The sequence below is a fragment of the Haliaeetus leucocephalus genome, unplaced genomic scaffold, assembly GCF_000737465.1.
Source record: "Haliaeetus leucocephalus isolate CR32 unplaced genomic scaffold, Haliaeetus_leucocephalus-4.0 Scaffold555, whole genome shotgun sequence".
NCBI classification, from domain to species: domain Eukaryota; kingdom Metazoa; phylum Chordata; class Aves; order Accipitriformes; family Accipitridae; genus Haliaeetus; species Haliaeetus leucocephalus.
Window position 1 is genome coordinate 3,736,846 of NW_010972991.1, and position 24,355 is coordinate 3,761,200.

Here is a 24,355-nt window from a genome sequence, read left to right on the forward strand (position 1 = left end):
CACTGAAAGGGTTGTCAAGCATTGGAACGGGCTGCCCAGGGAAGTGGTGGAGTCACCATCCCTGGAGGTATTTAAAAGACGTGTAGATGTGGTGCTTAGGGACATGGTTTAGTGGTGGACTTGGCAGTGTTCGGTTAATGCTTGGACTTGATGATCTTAAAGGTCTTTTCTAACTTAAATGATTATATGAGTCTATATATAATTCTCCTTTTAAGAGATGAAATTTGTTTTATTCTTCTAAAAGAAGAGTAACAAAGAAACTTTATTACATTTAGAGAATTGCCCTTAATGAAATTCATGCAAAAATAAATAAAATATAATTAGAAGGATATTGCTAACATCTGAAACGAAATTCAGATGAAAAGAAACTTTACAGAGCTAGTACATTTCTTCATAAAATAAACTAAATATCTTGTAAAATTGTAATGACAGAGGACTAAAGGAGAAGTGTTGAAGTGTAATCAGGCTTTTTCAGAAAAGAAGTGTAATTTACACAGTTGATACTTTTCTGAAGTTTATTAAACAGTTACTCAAAGGTGCTTCCTTGGAAGCATTTACCATAGTATAATAAAGTGTAACTGAAGATAAAACTTCAATCATCTGGAGCAAGCTTAGATTAAGTTTGCTTGTTTGTTCTTTTTTTAAAAAACAGTGCTTCATCCTCTATTGCACGTTAGCATCTGATGAGAGAGAGAGACACAGATGGATATGTGTTTTCCTACTAGGCATACAAAAGAGGAAGGTTTGCAAGAGGTTCTACGGTATTCCATGTGCCGCAGCTCATCTTTTAGGGCAGAGATGGTTTGTACCCCAGCCAGGGCAGCACCTGAGGACACTGGCAGACTGGGACAGAGGAGGTGGGAGGCGATGCTGGTTGCTGACTCTGGCTCAGGTCACAAGAACATATCGCTGGAGCCCTTGCAGTCACTCACACATATTGCACCCCCTACGTGGAAGCGTGTGTTTAAAATGTCTAAGAAAAAAAGCCACAAGGAAGAAGTAGCGCATCGCTTCCACGCTGTGTTCTCAGCCCACAAGAGAGGTAAAGCACTGACATTCAGAATTTTTTTTCTCTCTCCTTCCCAGAACTTCATGCCACGCTGTCCTCTCTCTTACAGATAAATCACAGGCGTTTGGCTTGAATGTGTTTATTTAAATTGCATTAGCAGGGACCTACCCTGCGCAGCCCTCAGCAAATGAATGTAATTACTCAGTAATTTATATGAATTATGTGCCTATACTGTGTTACTAAGAAGATGCTAAAAATGACTTCTTTTCTTGTTCTGGGGTTTGGGATGCTAGTTATGGACACAGTGCTGTCACACAAAGAGACGCTGGAAAAAGGAGGCATGTAAAGACTATACTCCTGAGAAAGCGACTTGCTCAGAGTGATGCTCTGAGTGAGAACACGGCATTGTCCCCAGGAGTCAAAGTTGGGGCTGAACAATAACCCCCTCCCCGGTCACCTGAGCATTGCTCTGCAGCTGAGGAAAGTTAAAATTACAGAGTCCCAGGGTAAAACGCAGCATGAGGTAAAACCTGCTGAAAGTCAAATTATTCTCATAGCCAAACATCAAACGGTTGGAACCGATCCCAGCGCACACATTTTCCTGGCTATACCTGGTTTTGTCAGCTGTTACAGAGAGGACTTTCATCCCAGCCTTCTTGATGAGATATTGAGCAACCGGTAATTAAATCAGTAAGACTTGTCAAAGAAAAGGTGTTTCCATATTCCTCAAGCTGCAGCATTTAGTCACGAGTCATGAAAATTTTCCTTTTATCACACCAGTAACTTCCATAAAGAATTAGATGATTTTACATGCAATGACATCCCACTGGATAATGTTTATTCATGAAAGGCAGAGTGAAAGAAAACAGGTAAGACTGTGCATGCGTGTGCAAGCACATGTATAAGCATCATATTTACCAGCTATAGCTCTGTTAAATGGGGCTGCAGTTGCCTCCCAGCTTCTGAAGTTCTTGGTGAAGATAGGATTGTAGGACAGAAAGAGACATAGCCCTACCACATGCATAACATGATCCCATAAACATCTTTTCTGTGGGAAACCAGGACCCCCCAAACCTAGGACTGAAACCTGAAACCAGCAAAAGTCACTTTCTCATATCTGCCATGCTGGCAGGTTGCAGTGTTCTAGCAGTTGCAATAAGTTTCTTCCTTCTTTGGGTAACATCACAGCTTGCTTTGCCTTAACTGGTGGAAGTGCAAGACGGGGACAATACAATTAAAGACAAGTGACAATGAAATAAGCCTGATGACACACTGGTTACCCAGGCAATATCTACAATAAGAAATTAAGTAGTGTGGGGAGCCCTGCAGCCTAAATGTCCATAGTATTGGTAAGACCATGACATTAAAAAGACAACCTCAGAGCGCTCCAATGTTTCCCAAGCTGGGTTTGGAAACTGGGGAGAGGCTAGGGACCATTCCCAACAGACAGTGCGTATGCAGCCGTCTTGTGCATCTCATCCGCTGCCTCCTCTTTATCCTCTCCCTGTCTAACAGGGGTTAGAATATTTCTCTGTTGAGGTTTTGTGCAGATCCTTCAAGTAATTTTTATTCCATGGACTGACTGTGAATACTTTTAGGTTGCCTCTCTCTAATTGTTACAAGGTTTTGAATTAATTCTCACGTTGAGGTGTTTGGTGGCTTGTGATGAAACTACTGAATGGATGATTATCTGCTTTTAACAGTGCTACATTTAAACTCACTGATTTCAGGGGAATCGCTTGCAGTCCACTGGAGTAAATGGGAGCAAAATTTCACCCACTGCTTTCAATAGTGATTGTCTCTTGGGTAATACTAAACATCACTCATCACCAAAATTGCCCTACGTCATTGTTGTGACCACACCTCTCTTCCTTCCTTGCCACTTAACCACAATGCCAGGCAAATTTCTGTTTTATCTGTCATTTCGTTCCTTTTGATTTTCTACATTTAAGATACACTTCAGGTTTCTTCTCCATCATCTCAAGTGTCCCTTGTTTAAATTGCTTCTCCAAGGATGGTTAAAGCTTTACCAAAGGGGCTTACCCTGGCCTACCTCTAGCCATCAAAAGTGGCATTGGCCTAATTGCAGTAAGACGAGCTGTCCCTTTAAAAGGGAAAAAAATTCTTTCTGTTCTGCAGTTCCAGTCATTACTGCCAAAAGGAGCTTCCAGTCCTCACCTGACCTGCCACAGAGCCTTTCCATGCAGGATTCAACAGGCACTTTGTGTGCTTATGATTGTGTTACCTCTAGTTAGTCCTTCTGGGATTAGGATAACAATTTTCATAGGATTTTAAAGCAATATTATCAAGCCTGTCTACTAAAAGTCTTTCTCAAAGTAATTATTAAGACCTGACAATAACCTCCAGTTATATATAGGCTCTGAAGATAATCATCTTTGTCAGAAGAAATCAGGTAAGCTGATATTAACTATTCCAAATCTCAGTGGTTTCACATGTACTTGGAAGAAACCATTTCAACTGTGCTATTAATCCTTGGTGGAAATGTAGCAAATTAAATGTATTCGTATTAAATGTATATTTATTACATTGTATTAAATACTCATACAAATAAATCTGAACTTAAAAAGTAGTTGCAGCAGTTTAATGAAGCGTGTAGTTGTAACATGGGCATATTTTCATATCAACATGCAATATTTCTTTAGACCTGGCATATCACGGCATGCTTAAAATGAGACATGACCTTTAGATGTTGGAACTGAATGAAGGTAAGGAAATCAGTACTCACAGACTTTCCTCTTTTTATTTCTTTGGTCTCTTAACTTCTGTTCTGCTCTGTTTAGCATGAAGACACAGGAAAACTACTCTATATCTGATTGCACTCTCTTTGTACAAGAAAAATGAAAGCAATTCAAACTTCATAGTTACCTGCCACATTAAAATTAGTTCAAATGAAGCACAGCTAATAAACACGTTGGTTTAAATTGCTGTTAATCCAAAATAACAAAGAGTTATTTAATAAGAGGTCTTCATGACTATAGAAAGGTAATGTGAACTGGATTAAAATCTCCAATTCAGCAGTTCAGGGAACTCTGGATCAACCGTTCTAAGTAAAATGAATTCTACTAATATCGTTCAGCTTAAAATAAACACAAGAGAAGGATTATCATATCCAGTAGAGGTGAAGGAGAATTTGCAACTAAAGGCTTGACCTGCAGCCTGTATCAGATAAATGTTTGGAAAGAAAAGAGAGTCAGTTTATGGGATGGTTGTGTGGCACCTGTGCCTTTAGTGCCTGTGAATCACACTGTGTTTTGAAATGGAAATTATTAGTGATTTTGAGCTGGAGTACAATGAGGGTTTCATATTTGCAATCTGGACATGTGTTTCAGTCATCACAGCAGTGACACTTATGCTGGCAAACAAAAGTGATACAATTACAAAGTAATAAAGACTTGTCCCTGATGATAGATAAAAATTAGATCTCAGATAACCAGAGTAAAGGAAACATGATGTGTATCATAAGAGTTAATATTGCTAATATTCACATTGCTGAGAGATAAGATACTTCAGGCAGCAGTTCTAGGAATATTTGTCACGGATGGCTTTGAAATTTAATTGGACAGCATAAATGTTCAGAGAGTTAATGCTGGGTAAAGATTTTGGAAAGCAGCTAAAACCTAAAGCTTCAAATTTAAATCAGTCTCTACCAATTGAGGAGTAAGGGCAGTCCTTTCTAGAGTGATGTTCTTAGTACTGAGAATTCGCTGCAATTTCTTTTCAAGCATCCTGTACTGGCCAGAGGACACCACAGTGCTAAATCTGGCATTCAGGCAAAACAAACCCTCCCATGAATGGAGGATTTTCCATTAATTTTATACTGTCATTATTTAATATTTCTTTGCTACAACTAGAACAGGATTTTCTTATTATCATCTATCCTTCCAGATTATGTTTGCATGTTGTCCCAAAGGTTAGATATTTTGCTTGATTCAGTCTGTAGTGTGTAATCACACCTCAGTTAAATGTGGGTATTATGGCCACGCTAATGCCTGCTCTGAATTCCTGCTGCAAATCAGCATCCTATGTGGAGAAAATTGTGTGTGTTAGCACGGAGGAGCAGCTCAGCAAGGAGGACAGCAGGGAGCTGCAAATTCAGGTGAGCAAGAAAGTGTCTCTCAATGTGCATGGAATGCTTCCAAGCACAACTTTGTATCTCATTCTTTTTCAATTTTGTTTTTGCTTTTAAGCTGACATTTTGGGTTTTGTTTTTGTTTTTTAAATCCTCTCTCTCCTAAGGTGCTTTGGTAGGAATGTTCCTTCATGTGTCAATCTTCTTGCCTCTTCTCTATCTGTTGAGAACGTGATGTCTCTAGCCCCTGCCCTAGCCTGCTACACCGAGTCCTCTGTCAGATGATTTTCCCCATCCTGCCACCATGAACAGCTCTGGGCCAGTTTAAATAAATCAGTAATGAAGTTAGATCCCTGATAAGAAATTATCCACCGTCTATCAACCCTTCTACTTGTGAACCTTTGTAGAACAGCTGTGCTTGCTCATCAGTCTGTGAAATACTCTTACCAAGGATTTTTATGTTAGTCCAACCATGATTCTCTGGTGACCCAGGAGAGCCCATATTCCTCAAAGCATGTGCTGGAAATCAAGTCTCCCCACTCTGGCACGAGCACTGGCCACTGATGTGTAGGGGCAGACTGAAAGCGGGGCAGAGGATGCCCTCTCCTCCCCCTCCTAGGTCTGAGTCTCTCGCTCACCACACAGCCAAAATACTCATCAAGGGCAGATGTTTGGACTCTTTTGCCCATCTGGACAGCAGAGATCCTCCAGCCAAGACCAGCCTTTTGCCGCAGGGACAGTACAGTGGCAGCACTGCTTTTGGCCATGTTTCATGTTGGTTTCCCTTGGGCTGGCATACACGGGGACAGCACTGGCCAGAGCTAAGGAGACAGTCACTTCTCATAGTACAGGAATAAAAATTCATGAAGTTCCATTAATAAAACAGCAAATCACCCCACTGCTGACCTCAGTCAAACACAGAAACCAACAGTTCTCCCTTAACAGGACACTTAACCACTAGATGCACCAGCCACTATAGCCCTTTTGCTCCAAAACATAGGTAGCTACAAACCTCCCCTTGACGTGATCGCCCAACTCTCCATCCCACAACCCCAGCTGACCCCAGAGCCTGTGGTCCCCAACAGCCACCTTCCCACACCCTTGCAAAGCACCAGTTCTTCAAATTCAGCATCACTGAGGACTATCTTTCACTAACCCCTCTCCATTTCATACAGTCAAACTAAAGAGGGGAAAAAAATTGAGCAGAATCCATAAGCGTGGATTAGTTTTACACCTACTGCAGCGCAGACTACATCACCACTGCTTCCATTACATCAGCATGTTAGCAGGCTTGAGCTACCATGCTACTGTCTCCCCTAGCTACAGACACCACAGAAAAAGCTGTTACAAGTCCCAGTAAGCTTCTTAACGCGAGATACTGGAAGCAGGGATAGCCTTGATGGGGTTTCAAGCCTTGTGAGACTCATGCCAGCAATACTTTCATGGTCTGTAGTCTAGTTGTTGGTCAGATCCCAAATACTGTTGCAAGAAGAGCCAAGCTTAGGGTTTTTGATGCCAGACTGGTCCACGGGACACTGGACTCTGTCCACGCATAATTAGTCCAACTCACAGACAGGTGATAGAGTATGAAGTCTGGGGAGTGAGATACGGCCATGACTTGCGTTCTGCCTCAGCCCCACTCTTCTGCACATGCTGTGCAGAAACCGTGGATGAGTATAGGCTTAGGGTCGAGTAAAAAGGATTAGGCAGTTGGACTGAATAGATAGGATGAACTACCTAAAGCTTCCCAGATCTCTGTTTGAATTAGCAGAGCTGGCACTTAAATGCTTTTGACTCATCAGATGAGCAAACACAGATATTTCAAACACAGAAATGCTTGGTCTCGTTTCATCATCCCGAGGAAGAGTCTCTTTAGAACTGCTAAGTACAAATCAGCTACTTTCAGAGTGTTTTAATTCTCTAGTGAATTAAATATGAGAAAGATTTTACACGATGATAATAGCTTGTTAATCAAACAGTATTATCTTCAAGATAATGGTTTGCTGCATACTCATAAGATTAGCTACTCTGAGAGGATATAAAAAAAAAATTGGACTTTTTTTTGCTAATTTTCTTATGGCCCCTCATTTTCTGACATCTACAGAGCTATTTGGTGTGTTCCAATATTACAAAAACAGGGAGGAATGTGTAAAGAAGCAAGAACTTTTTTTTTTCCCTAAGCACCTCTAATTAAATCCTTGAAATCTGGAATGCAGCTCATTGTCTGAAAGGCAGATGACCATTAATCTCTCCCAAGCAACTAGGCAAGGCAGTACAGGACACAGCTTGCTGACAATAATTAACTATAGAAATACAAGACTAGGGATGACTGGGCAAGCAACATTTCTGCAGAAAAAGAGCTCAACTGCTATCTGGTCTGAAATCGAACATAAGTAAATTTTATCTTGTTTCAATAGAAAGGATATAAGCATCTGACATGTCAGTGTGCTTTGGGCACAGGTCATCTCGCTGGAGAAGCAGCCTGTGTAGATGACCATACCAAGTCCCACCAACGCCACAGTGACATAGGACTCAATAATCAAGAGTTACATACTAAGCTCATGACACCCACACATACACAGAAAATACTGATTGTGTGATTTTGGATTCTTTGCCATTTACACCGCCAGTCTTTTCTTTACCTCCTAGAGAGCTAATATTTCTCTCATGGTCACATCATTCTGGGACAAGGGTTGGACAAAATTGTACAATATTGCAAACTTTAACACCACCAACATAGTATTTCTTTCTCCTAGAGCAGCCAAACTTGCTGGAAGTCAGAGTCCATAATGCAGTGGTTCTGCTGGCATGGGGCAGGGAAGATGAGCCTGGGATTTCTGTGTCTCTTTCTGGTTTTCAACACAGGTAAGGACGGCGGTTTGGTGCTCCCCAGGGAATAAACCAGGTGTCTCTTTCCCTTTCCCAGTTGCTCCCAGTGCCCCATTCCCACACCTGTGGCAGGCTTGGTTCTTTCACCCTGCGTAGGCAAGGCTGATGGGCTGGCGCTCTGGGGCTGGTGCCATGCAGCAGGGCAGGGCAGATGACGGCAAAGGTCTATTCTTGGATCCCATGCCATGAATCTGGAGTCAGAAAGTTTTATATGGAGAGAGAAGGGTTAGAAGATCTGCTGCCACCTAGATTGTCGGTCCAAATTTAGCTCATAGTAAGTGAGAGTTGTTAATACAGCTGACTAGCACTGTATGAGGAGTCACAATTTGCAGGCCTTGTACCAGGGATTGTCTACAGGGTATTTTTCCTTTATATATAAAGAGAGAAGGAGAAAGGGAAATGTATCCAGGGATTGTCTTCTGTACAAGGCATAGATTTTTGTATGAATAAGGACAAGCACCCAGGTTTCACCAATTTAGGTACAAACAGCCAGCCTATGCAGTCACATCTCCCTTCCTTCTGCTGCTTCCAGTCCTACAGATTTCATCTTACTGAAGAGGAAGCTGAACCCAGGTTTCCTAATCCCTGGTGAGAGCTCTGCCCATCAGGTTTTAACGCAGAGCAGGGCGTCACCACCACTGAGGTGAGCCCTCCTCATCACCAGCTCCCAGGAGAGGACTTCTCTCTGGGCAGCTTGTATGGATCGAGAAACTGAAGCTTCAGAGTGGCATGAGAGTTTAGCATTTGTTAGCACTGCCCCATTTGGGGAGCCTTCTGGATTACTCTTTGGAGGCACTCAGCTCTCCACTGATGGGATAGGGAACCTAAGTGCCAAACTCTTACAATTCAGCTTGTCCCGTGATGTCTAAATCATGACTCTGCACCTCGCCCTTGCTGGTCACCAAGGGAAACCCAGGAAACAAGTCCAACCTCCCGAGCCCAGCTCCAGTTCATCCCTTCTGCAACACAGATCTTGAGAACAGTCCTCAAAGGACTGCTCTGAGTAACAAATGTGCATGCAGCCTGTGAAGATTTGTTTAGATTTGGCCTCATTGTACCAGGTACCTTGCAGTCAGTGTTGTGTGCAAGCCTAGCGCAGATCTCTGCAACAGTTTGCTACTACTTTTTTTCTTTTGATTCTTGAGTAAAGGGGGCAAGCTCAGATATTTAATCTGTTTTCTTTCTTTAGCTGGCAGCTAAAGGACCTGGTGAGTCCTTTAGGACATCCTTATTCTTAGACACTTGATGAGCTGCTATTGTGGATACTCAGTGCCCTGCTTTGCAGTGCTGATGTTCACCAGTTTGTGAGCTATAATGAATAAGAGCAGCAAAGTAAACCAGGCAGAGAATTCAACAGAGGGTTGCTTGGTAATCTCAACAGGGAAAACTGTTTCTTAGTCTCTTTCTTCCCTTCACAGCTTCATGCATAAGAAGAGAAAATAAGAAAGAGAAGCAAGTGGCACTGCTGGCTGCCGCAGGTAACAAGCAGCATGTCAGGAGACCTTGGGGGGGGGGGGGTGTTAATGGGAATGGGAGGTATTGTGCTGGGCATGGATGGAGGTGTCAGCAGATGGGCCCTTCTCTTGCAGCTCTGTGAGGTCCAACCCACCACTGCTGCAAGGGCTCCTCACCCAACCCAGGGCTTACCCAGCTCCCTGGCCAGTTTAACCTCTGTCCTTCCACAAATCTAAAGTGTTGTTTTCTCTTTATCCTTTCCTCCCTTCCCAGCTCTTAATTTCCTTTTGTTTTCCCTTTCCTCTCTCTCTTCTACACTGTGGACGAGCCCTGCTGCCAGCCCTGGGGTACAGCTTGGTTTCAAATTGGTTAAAAATAATACTGATGTCATCAGAAAATTGCATTTCTCCCCAAATTCGATTTTGTTCTCATCTCAGCTTTCTATGCTTCTTTTTCCATCCTGCTCTGTTTTTTGTCTCTCTGTCATGCACACACAGATACCATACTGCTCTGTTCCTGCATGGCCTTGTGGGAGGGAAGCAAAAGAACATCTTTGGAAATTTTGACTTGGGAAAAACAAATAAACAACGTCAACAGAAAGAAAACACGTTAAAATAAAAGTGTGATTCAGCTACAGCTAATTTATTCTGTCGCAGCAGCAAAGCGATCAAGGTAGCTGAAAAAAAAAATATCTGTGTTTTCATCCCAGTTCCATGTAGTATTGGGGAAGGGGGAATATTTCCTAGGTACTTTCTCCTCTGTGTGTGATCTGGAAAGAGAGATCTGCTAGTATTTTGGCAGTAAATACCCATTGCCCAGCACGAGGGGGCACCAAAATGTCAGGACTGGTTGGGCTCCCTGGCAGCCAGCTCAAGGGCGAGCTCAAGGCAGTAGGTGCCATAGAGCCAGACCTTGGGTCTGGCCTACCATTGCACTGCCCGCTTTAGCTTGCTGTTTTCCAGACTCCTCTCTGCACTCCTGGCATCTTTATTTTTCTCACCACAGGGTTTTCAGTGCAGTCCGACACATAATCTGCTCATTTTGCTTTTCCCGTTCTGGAAGATTTTTGCCTTGTATAAGCAGGGGATTAACGACCATTTCCTTGCGCCCCCCTGCAGTCGGCTGCTCAGAGACCCCTTCTTTTTCAGAGCTGCCTGCAAAGTCCGTGGATCTGGCTGCTATTAACCTGACAGAGCTGGTGAATGGTATGCTGAACGCAACGCTCAGAGGTAATGTGACAAGGCTGGGCAGGACACGCAGGCTGTCAGCCCGGCAGTGAATGAGAAAAAGGACTAATGGCCTTAGCAGGACAAGCTGTAAAGGCATGCCAGCTGCCTCCAGAATTGATTCTAGGAGCATGTTCCCCTTGTGCATTTATAATGCAGATAGCTCTCTGCCCCAAAGAATTTAGGAATTGGTGTGTGTTTGTATATAGACACAAATAATTACTTACGGGATGCCTTTAGAAAGCACTTTGTAATCAGTGTAGGTCTGAATTAAAAAAAAGAAAAAGTAATACGAATGATCCTTCCCTCAGTGGAAATGAGAAAGAATTGAGTCTCATGCAGCTGTGTAGTATTAGCACCTCAGGAGTCTTTTAGAAATTAAATGAACAGAGTCAAAACTTGCTGTTCTCATGATTTGTTCCAACCACTAATAGCATGGGCATGTGTTTCCGCAGGTACCAAAAAACTCTTCTCTTTGCTGAGCATCACATCTTACAGCTCATTTGCCTTCCACAAGGTGTCAGTCACCATTTATAACAGTGAGTGCCTCGGTGCTTTTCTCCACGCAGGAGCGTTTTGTCTCACACAACCTGTGCATCAAGATACTGATTTTTTTTTCTCTGTCTCTCCCTACAGTTTCTAACGTGAAAAATGTTGACCCTGGCAAGTTCCCTATGCATTACTGCTACTGTTTGAACAATGTGACAAATGACTTGACAGGTGGGTACACAAGAGAGGGTGACAATTGCATGTGCTTAAGCCGAATTATTTCCTTCGGAGAGGAAAGCTGTAGCCTGAATTCTGCAGGCTTCATCCTTACGAGTGGTATCACCATACTGAGGTCAACAGCCATAACTCACGAGTGGCTGCTCTGAACCTCGGGGGAGACTCGATGAACTCAGTCTCACATGGCTGCACCCAGCCACCCAGTCTGGGATGGGGCCATCAGTCAAGTGACCGGCATGGTTTACCCAATGGAAAGACCTCCCTTTCCTCCTCGGAATACAAAGAGCAGCTCGGTAGGAAAGACAACCTGGCAATATATGATATACAGTACTTTAGCCACTTTCGCTCTCCTGACATAACCCAGGAGATGAACAAGGGCTTCTCTGCACCAATAGACCCCAGTAACTTCAATGAGCCCGACAGGAGTGAAAAGCAAGGATTAACATTTTCATAGAGCTGTTTAATGAAGTATAAAATGCTATTGGGCAAATCCTTCACCTATAATCCTCATTCACACCCCTGATCTTACAGTATTTAACATTCCAGGATGGATCTGAGCACCTGGATTCTATGGCTGGTTAATGTATGATATCAGGAGTAGCTCATCAGCTAGGGACCAGAACCCATACCCTCTAAGCTGCATGTGATGACCACACACGTGAGCCACAATGGCTTTCCTGGCTTTTTTGGGACCCACACGTCTCACAAGGCTTATTGCCTAATGACGCAGTCTGCTTCGGAGGATAATGTAGAAACTTTAATCTTTCTGCCCCAAATCCAGAATATCTTGGTGATTAGAGCATCCTCCCAAGCCATAAAAATTCAGAGCCCAACAGAGGGCTCATGTCTGTCACTCCCAAAGTGAGAACATTGACCTGTTACTGCTAGAACCTGTTATGAAAAAGTCGTAGCACCACACCACCACTAGCCATTTTTTTTTGAGCTGACAACAACATCGCCAGTATGTCTGTAGCAGACCTCAGAGGAGACAATCTGATGCCTCCTGGAAGGTCCTGCATGGCAGATAGGCAGTTAGGGCAGGTATAGCCTACAGGCTTTGGATCTCCTTTACATTTAAGCAGACTAAATAGAGTGTTACTTTAAATTGTCCTCTTGAACAGATAAATTCCATTTAAGTTTACTTTTAGGCACGCTGGTGCTATTTTGGATATCATCTTTGAAAAATACTTCTGCAGAGTATTCCAGTGGCTTCTTAAGTCCACTCCCATCCAGCAGAAACATTTTGCACTTTTAAATATTTTAAATACTGTCACATACAAGCATATATCCAAAATACTATCACATATAAAAGTGATTTTTTGACTTAGCATAGATGATACAATATGTGTTTTCAATCATAAACTTTCTCTATTTTGTTGTCTAGATTTTACAGCTTTACTTGTTGATATTATTGGAAACTCCACCAGTTATCTCACAGAAATTTTCAAATCCACTTCTATTCTCTCAGGTTTGCACTTCCTTTTCACATCTATCTTTGTCTTATTTGTCTGATTTACTCCTGGCATGGAAGCAAGCATAGAAATATGTATAAAAGCCTATTGCTCTTACTCAGCAGCACTCTTCTTGCAAAGCATGGACTGCAGTTGTAAACAAAATCTCCTTAGAGGAACAAGATACATATACAATGTGTATATATATAATATAGAGACATACATGTTTCTATAAGCAGCTAAGTTTTGTTTGAAAGTTTGGTGAATTATTAAATACTGGTACTTTGGGGAATTATGATTCCCGAAGAAAAATTATTGGCTATATTATCTGAAGAATTTATTTTCCATGTAAAAATACTTGTAATTTAGAAATTTAATTAGATAGAAACATTTCCCCTGGAAATATTAGCCTTTGGATTTGATGCTGGTTTGAGGTTTTTGTCAAAAATCAGATCAGAAGGAAAATATTCGGCCAGCTGCAGTAGCCCCATGCCATTTCATGTTGATGTTCAACTGTTTAAGGTAATATTAGATAATGAAAACTGGTAACAGTGATCTGTTTCACATTTTTTTTCCTTTCAGTGCGTCAGAGCAATGATTCAGATTGTATCTACATCTGTGTGATGACAGGACAGACAGGTAAAAGTTAAAACCGTTCCACCCCAAAATATTGCCCTATTTATTCTCAGTGATGACTCATACTAGAAATAAGCCTTCCTGATATTCGTAAGTGTTTCTATTTGCAGGGAGAAATCTGTCCAACTTTGGGGAAATGCTGGAGAAATCTCCTGTTATTAATTACACATTTTCCAGTAACAATTCTTCTGACCTGGGTAAGTACATCCTGGGGAATAAAAGGAAACAGCAACAACAATGAAAGTCACATTGAGGTAGAAATTGCAATGAATACTCCATCTTCATAATGTAAAAAAATTGTTTAATATATTATTTCATATTTTTATAATTACTTATCTATATGTACACATAATTATATATGTTATTATCATTAAAAATAGAATAATATTTTATGTTATTAGAAGTGTAATATAATATTTGTATTATAAATATAAGTAAAATTTACAAAATTTTAAATTATTAGCTACAAGGTCTTCTAGTGGAGGAACAAACAAAGCCTCCTGGGATGAGAGCTTTTACAGAATTCAGTACTGGACTGGGGAGGTTCGTTGATGTTTATTATCTAAACGGGTACCTTCCTTAGCTCTCAGCACAAATTACCTCCTACCTTTAAGTGAATTACCTTCAGAAAGGAGTTGAAAATATTCAACCGGTGTGCTGTGTGTCTCCTCCACCCAAAACTGCTTTGCCACGTTGAGCTGCACTTCACATGCTCACCTCTCAGTGCTGCCTATGACTATTTCTCATTTTCAATGCTTGATTAAAACAGGCAGATAGTGAAATCGGTGGCAAGTTTACCTGTGCTGAAAGCTGTAGGATGTTTCTCTCCTGTTAAAAAAAAAAAAAAAAAAGTCAAAGACACTTTGCCAAAAATAACTGTAATTAAAAAAGACAACAGCTTTTTCTATTATACCAGAAGCTGATTTCTTCCCTTTTTATCACACAATGTGTGATGGCTGGTGAGCGTTCTAACCCTATCTTCTTGTACCTCAAAGACCTAGATTTGATGTTTTCAAGTTTCATGAAATTACAGTAAGACCCTAACAAAACAGTGGATCCATCAGCAGAACATGTGTGGACATTTAAAAGTGAGCAAATATCATCAGACCTAAATTTATATTCTCCTTGATTAACGTCTTGACAAGTGATCATGTATGTTTGCTGCACGGCACTGTGATGTTGAACTACACTTACAGAGTAGGATAAAAGTTTGTCTGAAACAGCAGAAGATCAGGTCAGTAATGCATTGAATAGCTGAAGGATAGAAAAACTATTGTAAAAAGCCATTTTATTAGAAAAAGAAGTTTTCTAAAGAGGCAGAGAAGTAAAGAAAAAATGGTTGTTGGTTTTAAACAAACAAAAAAATCATTTAAACTGTTTCCTCTCCTTTTTTATTGTCATTTTTTCTGTGTTTTTCTCTATCTTTGACTTTATATGATGTTCAGTTACGAGTACCTGAGCACTTCACAAACTTCAGTGCATTTATCTTTGCCACAGGGCTTCAAGATAGAAAAGTGCTAGTCTGCCTTATTTTGAAAGCCAAAAAGCAAGGCTTCACACTTGCTTGCACATAGTAGAAGCCAAGAGAAATTCAGCCCTTGACTTCATACCTCCTCGTCACTGCAGCTACATCTCTCTACAGCAAAATTTCTACAGTTTTGCTAGTCGGTCTGCTGTCTTTTTATAAGCTCTTTTAATTTGCTTAACTGCATACCAACCTTTATTGTGTTTTTTAGCCTGAAGTATCATTCCTGCCACAAAAGATAGTCAGTTCTCAAATTCCAGTATCTGCCCTCCAGTACCTGCCTGCTCCCCTTCACATACACAAGAGCTTTCAACTCTTTCCTCTGTAGTCAAGCAGTTTAGGAAATAAAAAATAATTCATGTGAAGAAAAAAAAATACTTAGCAGGAACATTTCAGTTTCTTTTTTTGTTTATAGAAACTTGCACATTAAAATGTTCTCAGTTAAAATTTCAAACATTTTTGGCACTCCCCGTGTTTCCAGATTTAAAATGAAATTGAGAGGTGGCTGCTCACCTGAGAGGGGAAACACTCAAGGTGTAGATGGGATTTTCTGGGTGTATTTTCAATATTATTGTCCCCCAGTGTGTCACGCTGGCTGCTGCCATGGGGCACCAGCATCCCCAGTGTGTTGCTGGTGCCCTCCCCCTGTCTCTCCTGCTTCTCCAGCTACCAGGATCCCTCTTGCCCAGAAAGGGGAGGAAATCCCTACCACGAGGTTCCTACCGTGGCCAAAGACGGTTGGAGCGAAAGGATCGGGGTTTCCATCACCGCCTGTGGATGCTTCCAGACCACGGGGCACAGCCGGACCCCCACCGACTGCTGGGGGGGGCTCAGCCCCATCGCCAGCCCTGCAGCCCGGCCCCAGTGAGTACGGCGAGGAGGAGAGACATCTGCTTTATCCCGCTGGTGGTGGGGTTTGGCCAAAAGCTCAAACCACATCCCTGAGGTGGAGGTTGGGAGGCCCTTCAGGGACACCCGCTCTGGGTCACTAGTGAGTTGATTTCTTTATTGGAGAAGCGCTAAAATTAGTTATAGGGGCCATCCTGTAGTTTCTTATGCTTTGGGGAAAAACTAAGTCTTGCTCCTCATGGATGCTTCTGCCACCCAGGTCTTCCCTCGCATTTTGCTCCAAATTTGGTGAGTAGACCTGTGGAAAAGCAATACAGAGCTGCTTCTCTTGGTCTCCACTAAATATACCTTCTTTAAATCCTACCTTTCCCTAGCCCATGGACTCCTCAAGATCTAGCAAAGTACAGCTTTTGTCCTTCCTTTTTCATCTTGACATTTTTATATGCCACTGGAAGTACTGGGTGAGGGACTCCGGCTGTTGAGCTGCCTGATATACAGCAATTCTTCTCAGTAGACAGATAGCTAACAAATAACCTCCATGACATGAAGCATGTGTCTTTCTGTTCCCATAGCTGACATGTACGCATTTTGGATGCAGACAGTGTCTCCTCAAGAAACCAGCAGACTGATGCAAACAGAGCCAGGTGAGATTGATCTGGCATAATAACAAAGTGTGTCGGTTGGCACATTTATGAAACAGAAAATAATATATATAGAAATAGGTGACTATGAAAGTATTTATACATCAATGTCTATGTAAGTGTTTATTAGTGGTCTTTGACTTCAGCTTCTTTTTTCTTTTCTTTTCTGTTATTCTTTCAATCAATCTTCCTTTCTTTTTTAAGATGTCAAGGCAAGTTATATTCTTTTCCCTCCTTCAGATTTGCCTTCCTCAGTACTGCCTATGCCACCCTACAGGCCTGCTGTGACACTGAAACTTTACTCAGCTACCAGTAAGTAGCTGCACCTTATGCAGCAAAAATAGGAGTATGCTTGAACCTATATCAATATGCAAATTTTCCCACACAGAAACAAGATACGTGTTTAATTTATGTGTTATCTCATGTATGTAAACCACTCAAAATGTCTAAGGCACTGCTTCCATATTTGTTTGTGAATCATACACAATCACACAATCAAAACATAAATTATACTATGATGATAAAATTAACATATGTACTTCACGTGTCAATTTTAACGTAGATTGGTTATTGGAGAATCTTAAAATTCATTCATTCCAAAAGAAAGTATCATGCTTTAAACCTCCCTATTGGTACAAATGAAATTATTAAGTCAATCCATGCCACATGAAATCTCAAAAATTGCCCTGAATTTACAGTACTGCAAGCTTCCTCTTCATCCAAAAAAGGATAATTATCAACTAGATTTTCAGGAAAGCTCAGTTCTTCCTTTTAAGCACCAAAATAAAGAGTTATAAATTAAGAGTTAATATAAGATGATGTGCCACTCCACTTACAAGTATGATATACTCATGGTGGCAATAAAATTGTATTTGCAGTATTAGTAAGAGATTACTTGCTTTGAAAAACTGGACCTAATTCAATGCAAGGAGAGGAATTTGAACTCTGGGAGAGTCCAGCACCTACTTTGGATGCTGAGCATGTGTGTGTGTCTGAGTCCAGGCTACCTACGCCCAAATTTGCAAAGTAGGAGCAGAGCTCAGGAGTACAACGGGAATAAATCTCGGCCACAAATCCCAGTCTTGGGGACTGAAGTTGACTAGTTCAGCTCTAGGTACCAGCATCATGGACACCTAAAACTAGGTAAAAACGTGCCTCGTCCTGTAGATATCTTTTGTACCCTTGGGGTCCTTCCACTCCCAGTCTGGTGTTCTTGCTCCCAGTGGTCATACTGGATACCAAGCCAAGTGCCAGCTGAGCAGCAGGCAAGGTATACCTGAAGTTGCATGTGTGTCACAGTTGCTGTTTCTCTGCTCCCCATTAACCTGGTAGTTAAGGAAGTCAACTTGAGGGATACATTGGTGTGTGTGTTCCAGCACTGATACGAATATGGAAAGCACATCAGTATTATTATGCTTTCACAGTGGAGGGAAAATCCAGATTGCCTGCCCTGGGATCCAGATAAAAATCTGTATTCCAGACCAGGACTGTGATTGTCTGCTGTTTGGTGCAGCGTAATCTTTTTAGGAGGAGAAATTTGGTAGCTGCCACTGAGGTTGGCATGAAAACTCCTATAGTGCATGATGCTGGGGCAATGCCTGTGCTCAGCTCAAGACTAGAAAGGAAAAAAAATGGTCCCCACTTTTCCAGGATAAGCAGGTGGCTTAGTAATGGAAAATTGCTGCAGCAAGAACTGGTCACTTATCTGCCTGTGACAGTAACATGGCAATTTCAAATAGAAAAGAGCAAAGCTCTGCACAGGGATTCCTGCATTTTCTGGCCTATTTTGACTGACAATTTTTTAGAAAAGAAAATTCTTAGACAAGAAAGTTCTGAAATAAATTCCTACTTTTAATTTTCTTTTTTTAATTTGAATCCAATGAATTGAATACAAATCCACATTTCACAGTAGAAATTTATTACAGAAGAGATATAAAAATTAACTATGAAGGACTGAAAAGTTTAATTTCAACACTATCCAATCCAAATAAAATTAAATATAACATTAATTGAAAGAGAATTTCAGCATTAAATAAATACAGTATTATGTAAATGCAGCACTAATGTAAAATTAAGTGATTGTCAGAAATTAAAACCAAAGAAATTTGTTTACCTTTCAGCATTTTATTTGACTTCTCTTTCCCACATACATGAATCCAAACTGAAATTGCATTCATTCAGTTTACATTTGGATAAAGCTGAATTTCTGCTGGCAAAACACATGGCTTGAGTAAAGCATTTAACACCTGTTAGGCAGGATAGTGAGTACCCACTTTGGTGGAGACTTTGACATTCATTGGAGGGTGGCCTTTAGCAAGTTTCAAGTATTCACAGAAATTCTAACATCCCTTTTCATGGACAATTTATATTAAAACCTCATTGCCGCATGCTCTGATGTTCAGTTATTAACATGAAGAGTGTTTATTAAAGCAAGAAATCATTCATTTTTCATTGCCATGGAGTGCAAAAAAAAACCCAAGGTGTGTCAAATGCTATTAAGTGGACAAAGCCTAATGACATTTATGCAAAGCTGCTAAGATTAAGAGAAATGGGGCTCCTTCTTTTGCATCGCTCACTAATTACGCCTGATATTTGTGTCGTGCCTCTGACACACAACCATTTTTCAGAGGGACCCGTGGGACCTGGGAGCTGCAAGTATCTGCCCGTTGCTCCTCCAGGACTCCTGCTACCTTGGGCGAGCACTGGCAGAAGAGAAATAGTTTTGTAGCGATCTCTTTCAGGTTGGCAGAGCCGTTATTTTCCTCCTGCCCATGAATGCCATTTTATATTAAACTTCTTGTCAGCACTAGATGATTCAAGCTTATTTCAACAGAACTTCATTAGTCCAAATTTAACCTCCATAACCTCTCCTATCGCATAACATAAGATGGCCCAGAGCTATAAAGCATGTGAGACATGTGAACCTAGAAATGCAATTACACTGTCTAAGGGGATTATACTCTGCAGGTAAGGCAGTTTATCTACACATGGCCAAAACCTGCTGCTAGTTACACAAATGGAAAAACCAGCTGACAATGATGCTGCAGCCGCCTTCGTTCTGCACGTTCGGGCTCTTCCACCCCAATGGGTGCACATGAAGGGGACACCCACACCATGCAAAAAATGCACTCTCACAGCCTGGTCCCCAGTTATCTTTTCAGAGCCCCAGCGTGGCGTTTGCAGGGATGTCTCCCTGTTTTTCGGAGTGCTGGTGCAGAGGAGACATCCCTTTGGAAGGATTGCTGTACGCAGGGGACAACACGAGGGGCGTGCAGGCAGCTCCTCACGGTTGGGTGTGATGTTTTTGCGGGGCAAGTGGCTTCACTGAAGCAACCCAAAGTGAGCCCACACACAGCATCTCCTCTTCAGAGCACAGTTATTAAATGTGCAAAGGAGAGGTGGTCACAGACCTATTTTAGCCATGTCTTGATAGTCTTTTAGCATACGGTAAATAGTGTTTTGGTTTTTTTTTCTAGCAAGTCCTTCGATTCTGATCCATCATAACACAACTGTTAGCTAAGGTGCAAGATTATGTATGACAGGTAATGGTTTGGAGAAGACAAGACTGTGGCAAATCTTAGGTTTTTCACTTAATATGGTGAAGAAAAGCCCTGAAAAACTGAAAACAGCTTCAATTTTGCCTTACTGTTTCTCAATTTCCCCCATTTCCACCTTGCTTTCTTTTCTCTTTTCTATAACAGAAAGGGAGATTGTATTTGACACTGAAAAACCACATAGCAATTCAGGATTTTGTTATAAGCTGCCATCACCTCTTCTGTAGTATTGCTTTTTCTGCAGTCTGGCACAGTGGTATTTGCTGGCAGGATGAAATGTTTGGTGTGCAAATGTTTTTTCTCTTGCTGCTGACTGCAGAAGATTCAATGAATAAACTAGATATTTTCCCTTTAGCTGGCTCAAGAGAGGCAAAAAGGGAGTCCATCTCCAGGTATACCATTTCCCTGCATTTTTCTTAAGTTAAAATAATATAATGGTAGTCACTTGAAGGAAAAAACACTGATTAAGCAGCTGGCTCCTGGGAAGTAAATAGTAAAATAGAGAAATTATTCCTACCTTCCTCTCAGTGCAGGCAAAACTTGACCTTTTCTCCTCCAGTTCCTTGTCAGTTTTCATGAAATCTGTAGGAATGTATTTATCCAGAGGATCTTTACCCATCCCTAAAACTTGGGCTGAAATTAGCTGATTATTCAAGTCACTAGAAGCAAGAAAGTGAAAACTGGCAGACGGAGAGATGGACAGAGAGAAAGCCATAACCTCTGCATAAATCATGTTTATTTTGTTAATGCGGGTAAAAAAAGTGATGGAGAGAGCAGTGAGAATCTGTTTATCAGTCATATTTAATCTAGGCTTCAGATTTAGAGGGTGGGTGTAGGGAAGCATGTGAAACTGGAAGTGAATTTTTCATTAAAGTAGCATATGCATATAGAAAACATCAAATATCGTAAGTGTACAGTGCTGTTCTTTGTCTTGCTGTTTTGCACTGTGGAAAACCGATGCTTCAGTAGCAACTGAACCTACACCTACACAGGTAACAATGAATAAATTACATCTTTAGAGTTGTTCCTACATTTGTGATAAATGAAAGCAATGTGGTTTTAAGTAAGTAACCAGTAATGATATATAATAATAAATTGAACAGAATATTTGTGCTTTCACTCAAGCAACTGCCAGGCTGTGTGTTGTTTCCTTTTCAGTTATCTGCCTCTCTCAGATTTGATTTTAAGATACCTACATGACCTTATTAATCTGCATGTTTCTCACAGCCCAGATAAGGCACTGCAAGAAATTTAATGGGAGAAATATTTGAACTAGTTCCCAGTTGCATTCTTTCCTAGGGTGTCCACAGGCAATCCTCAAAGAGTCCCAGGTGACCTCGCCTCCTGTTACTCTTATAGTGCAAAAGATCAATCCCTGTGTGATGGAGCTGTGTAGGTTTTTTCAGCTGTGCCTCTGTGTTGGTCAGAGAAGATATTCCAGAAAGGAAGCCATGAGGTAAAACCTGACACTGGTTTCTCTCTCTCTCTCTCCTTAAAATATTCTTTTTTTTTTTTTTTTCCAAACAATTTTCAATCACCAATGCTTATTTTTGAGAGTCTGTGGCTGGCTACTGGCTGAGACCCAAATGGGTCCCCAGTGCACTGATCAATACCTGATCTGGCTTCCAGTATTCAAACTAAGTGAATAAAGCTCAGATGAATTTTTTCCAAATATCTAATGACATCATTGAGGTCAGAATCAAGCTTTTTATTGCCATATTCAATATTAGCAGTATGATATCCATGCAGCTGTGCTTATGAAAGGTAACAAGCTACTACTCTCCACCTTTAGGTACTGTGTTGAATACTATTCCTGGTTCTTGAAAAATGCAAGTTACATCTGTGAAAGAGTCAAAAGAATTGCTTACTCCCACAGTAAGTATATTTTCTCTTTATATCTGTACATACCTTATTATAAAGGTATAACAAAAAGTTTTAGATATCCACAGAGTATTTGCTGTCTTTCATCAGATAGCTATTTTATCTGATAATGATTTTTTAAAGGGATTTAAAAAAAAGATTATTTAACCTTCATGTACATTTTTAATATTTTCCTTGTAAAAACTCTTCTGATGGCAGTTTTCTTGTGTTCTTCCAGCCTTAAAACAAAAATGCCTTAAAAACATCTGTACGTCGATCTAGAGCACTGAGGAATTTTACTGCAAATTTGAAGATTGGTGACAGTTTTAGTTGTCTCTTTCATTTCTCAGTGTAAAAATCAGGATGCAACGTGTTATTTGCAAATATTTGTAACAAGACGAGCTATTAATCAGATGTTAACCTAGAAATGTGTCTTCTTCCAGGGCATTGTAAAAAGAATGTGTAAAACCAGATGTATTTCATACAGGCGATGTAACTGAAATAAACTCATTGAAAGGCTTTTAAAAATTTTATTTTATAAAGGATATTTATATGGTTGGCTAGTGAATGCAAATAGTTTTTTCTAGTTTTAGTTACAATTAAGATAAAGTAATCAAAATGAGCAAATATAATTTAAAAGCAACCTGAAATACTGAAGACAAGAAGGATTTTTCCTGGTGTTAAACACATGCAGATTGTCCATTATTCCAAATCAAGAGTGTCCCGTTACTTCATCAACCCATCTAGTGCAGAGCTCAACCAAGGAAATGTTCACACCTCTTGTAGTCTCACTCTGTGATACATTTGTGTGAGCTCACCAAGATTCATCTCCTTCCTTATATGGACCTCTGGTGAACTAAAAGCCAGTTATAAAAAAGGAAAGAATAACCAAACAAATTACATGATCCTATATTTTGCTACACTGCAACAGTATGATGCTACTACCAACCTAAAGTACATCATCAAGCCATTTATATTTAAAAAAAAAAAAGATTATTTGCACTAGAGCTGGTACATATTGTTGTTTCACTGAAGAAATACATGTTCAAAGTAATATAAAGCCACAGAGAAAGGTGGTACCATAAGGAATGCTGCCCCCAGGGAGAGGTGGGATGCAGCAACCCTCTTCCAAAATACATTTCACCATTGTGCCCAATAGCATGATGGAAACATTTCTGTCATATCAAAGAGCAGGATAGATCGTATCAGTACCAGTTCCAGTTGATACTGAAAATTAGGCCAGTGGAAGAAATAGGAGTGTCGATACATTGAATGTATAAATTGGGAATATTAAAATGGCCATGGTACTGCAGTGCTGTGGAGAGATCTCGCTCTGCAGCACCTCTCCTCACCCAAGGCAGGATCAGTTCTGCTGTGAAGAGCTGGGTGAATTACACCTTTGTGTAACTGATGCTTTTAAATCTCACAAAAATATCTGAAAGCCTGAAGACATGATTTAAAAAAAAAAAAAATCTATATTGTTTCTTACATTTTTACCATTAAGTTTTCTGAGAACTCAGGAAGAAGGACATGAAAACAAGAACATAAGGGAAGAAAACAATGATTAAGGACAGTTTGACTTTCTAGGTTTTTTAGGTTTCAATAAAAAGACAATATCAAAAGAAAAATATTTTTTGAAAAGGCTTCCCTTTTAAAAGATTGGGTTTTTATTATTGTAATGAATTTAATCAGCCCTGAGTTGTAGCTCTGGTCTCCATGCTAAAGGACACTTTTGTGTTTATAAGAAATCATTCTGTGTTTTTCCTGCGGGAATACAAGTGCTTGGACAGAGTGATAACCTCTCTATAGTGCGATAGGGTGTGCCTGAGCCACCACTGGCACTGGGGGTAGGTCACAGCCATCTCCACTCAAAGGTCTTGGAAAGGGCTGAGAGCTACTGCCCGAGCATGGTCACGGGGAGAGAATGAGAAGGTATCACATCGTTATGGGTCTTGTGAAAGGAGCTGAGAAAAGATTAATGGTACCTGTCCTGAATGGTGACCTTCTCGTCACAGTTGTTTAAGACCTACTGCTTGGCTTTCCCAGGAGAATAATGAAAATTAATGAGAAAAACTACAAAATAAGAGAAGGAATGAAAAAGCAAGGCTCCATGAAAAAAACTGCCCTCAAAAAAAAAAAAAAAAAAGTTTTTCTGTATTCTGGGGTTTTCAGTCCTGCAAAGCCTCTATGCATGTTTGGCAGAAGTACAGAAATGATGGTGGCATATGAGCTAATCAGTATCTCAGAGGGCTCATTTATTATTATGCCCAGTCAAACCCACTCTGATTTGTCAGGCTGAAAATGTTCGTTCAGGCAGTAAAAATGCTCTTTAGGCAATCCCTGGAGACTCCAACTGGAAGAACCAAAACTGACATGAAAATGAATTTTCATATCATTAAGGTATAATTTCTGCCTTGTTTCACTCTTCTGTAAAGCTCCTTGAT

The 24,355-nt window shown here is 40.7% G+C and overlaps 1 protein-coding gene across 1 annotated transcript; it reads left to right on the forward strand.

The window, feature by feature from the left end:
* The first annotated feature begins 867 nt into the window (after positions 1-867).
* On the forward strand, positions 868-22,193 carry HHLA1 (HERV-H LTR-associating 1). Its single transcript, XM_010577117.1, has 14 exons — positions 868-1,042; positions 7,856-7,964; positions 9,387-9,466; positions 10,592-10,672; positions 11,125-11,208; positions 11,306-11,389; positions 12,780-12,863; positions 13,429-13,485; positions 13,593-13,679; positions 15,674-15,871; positions 16,429-16,500; positions 21,351-21,507; positions 21,844-21,926; positions 22,150-22,193. Exons 1-14 carry the CDS (start codon positions 868-870, stop codon positions 22,191-22,193), a joined length of 1,395 nt encoding a protein of 464 aa, XP_010575419.1.
* Positions 22,194-24,355: the final 2,162 nt, after the last annotated feature.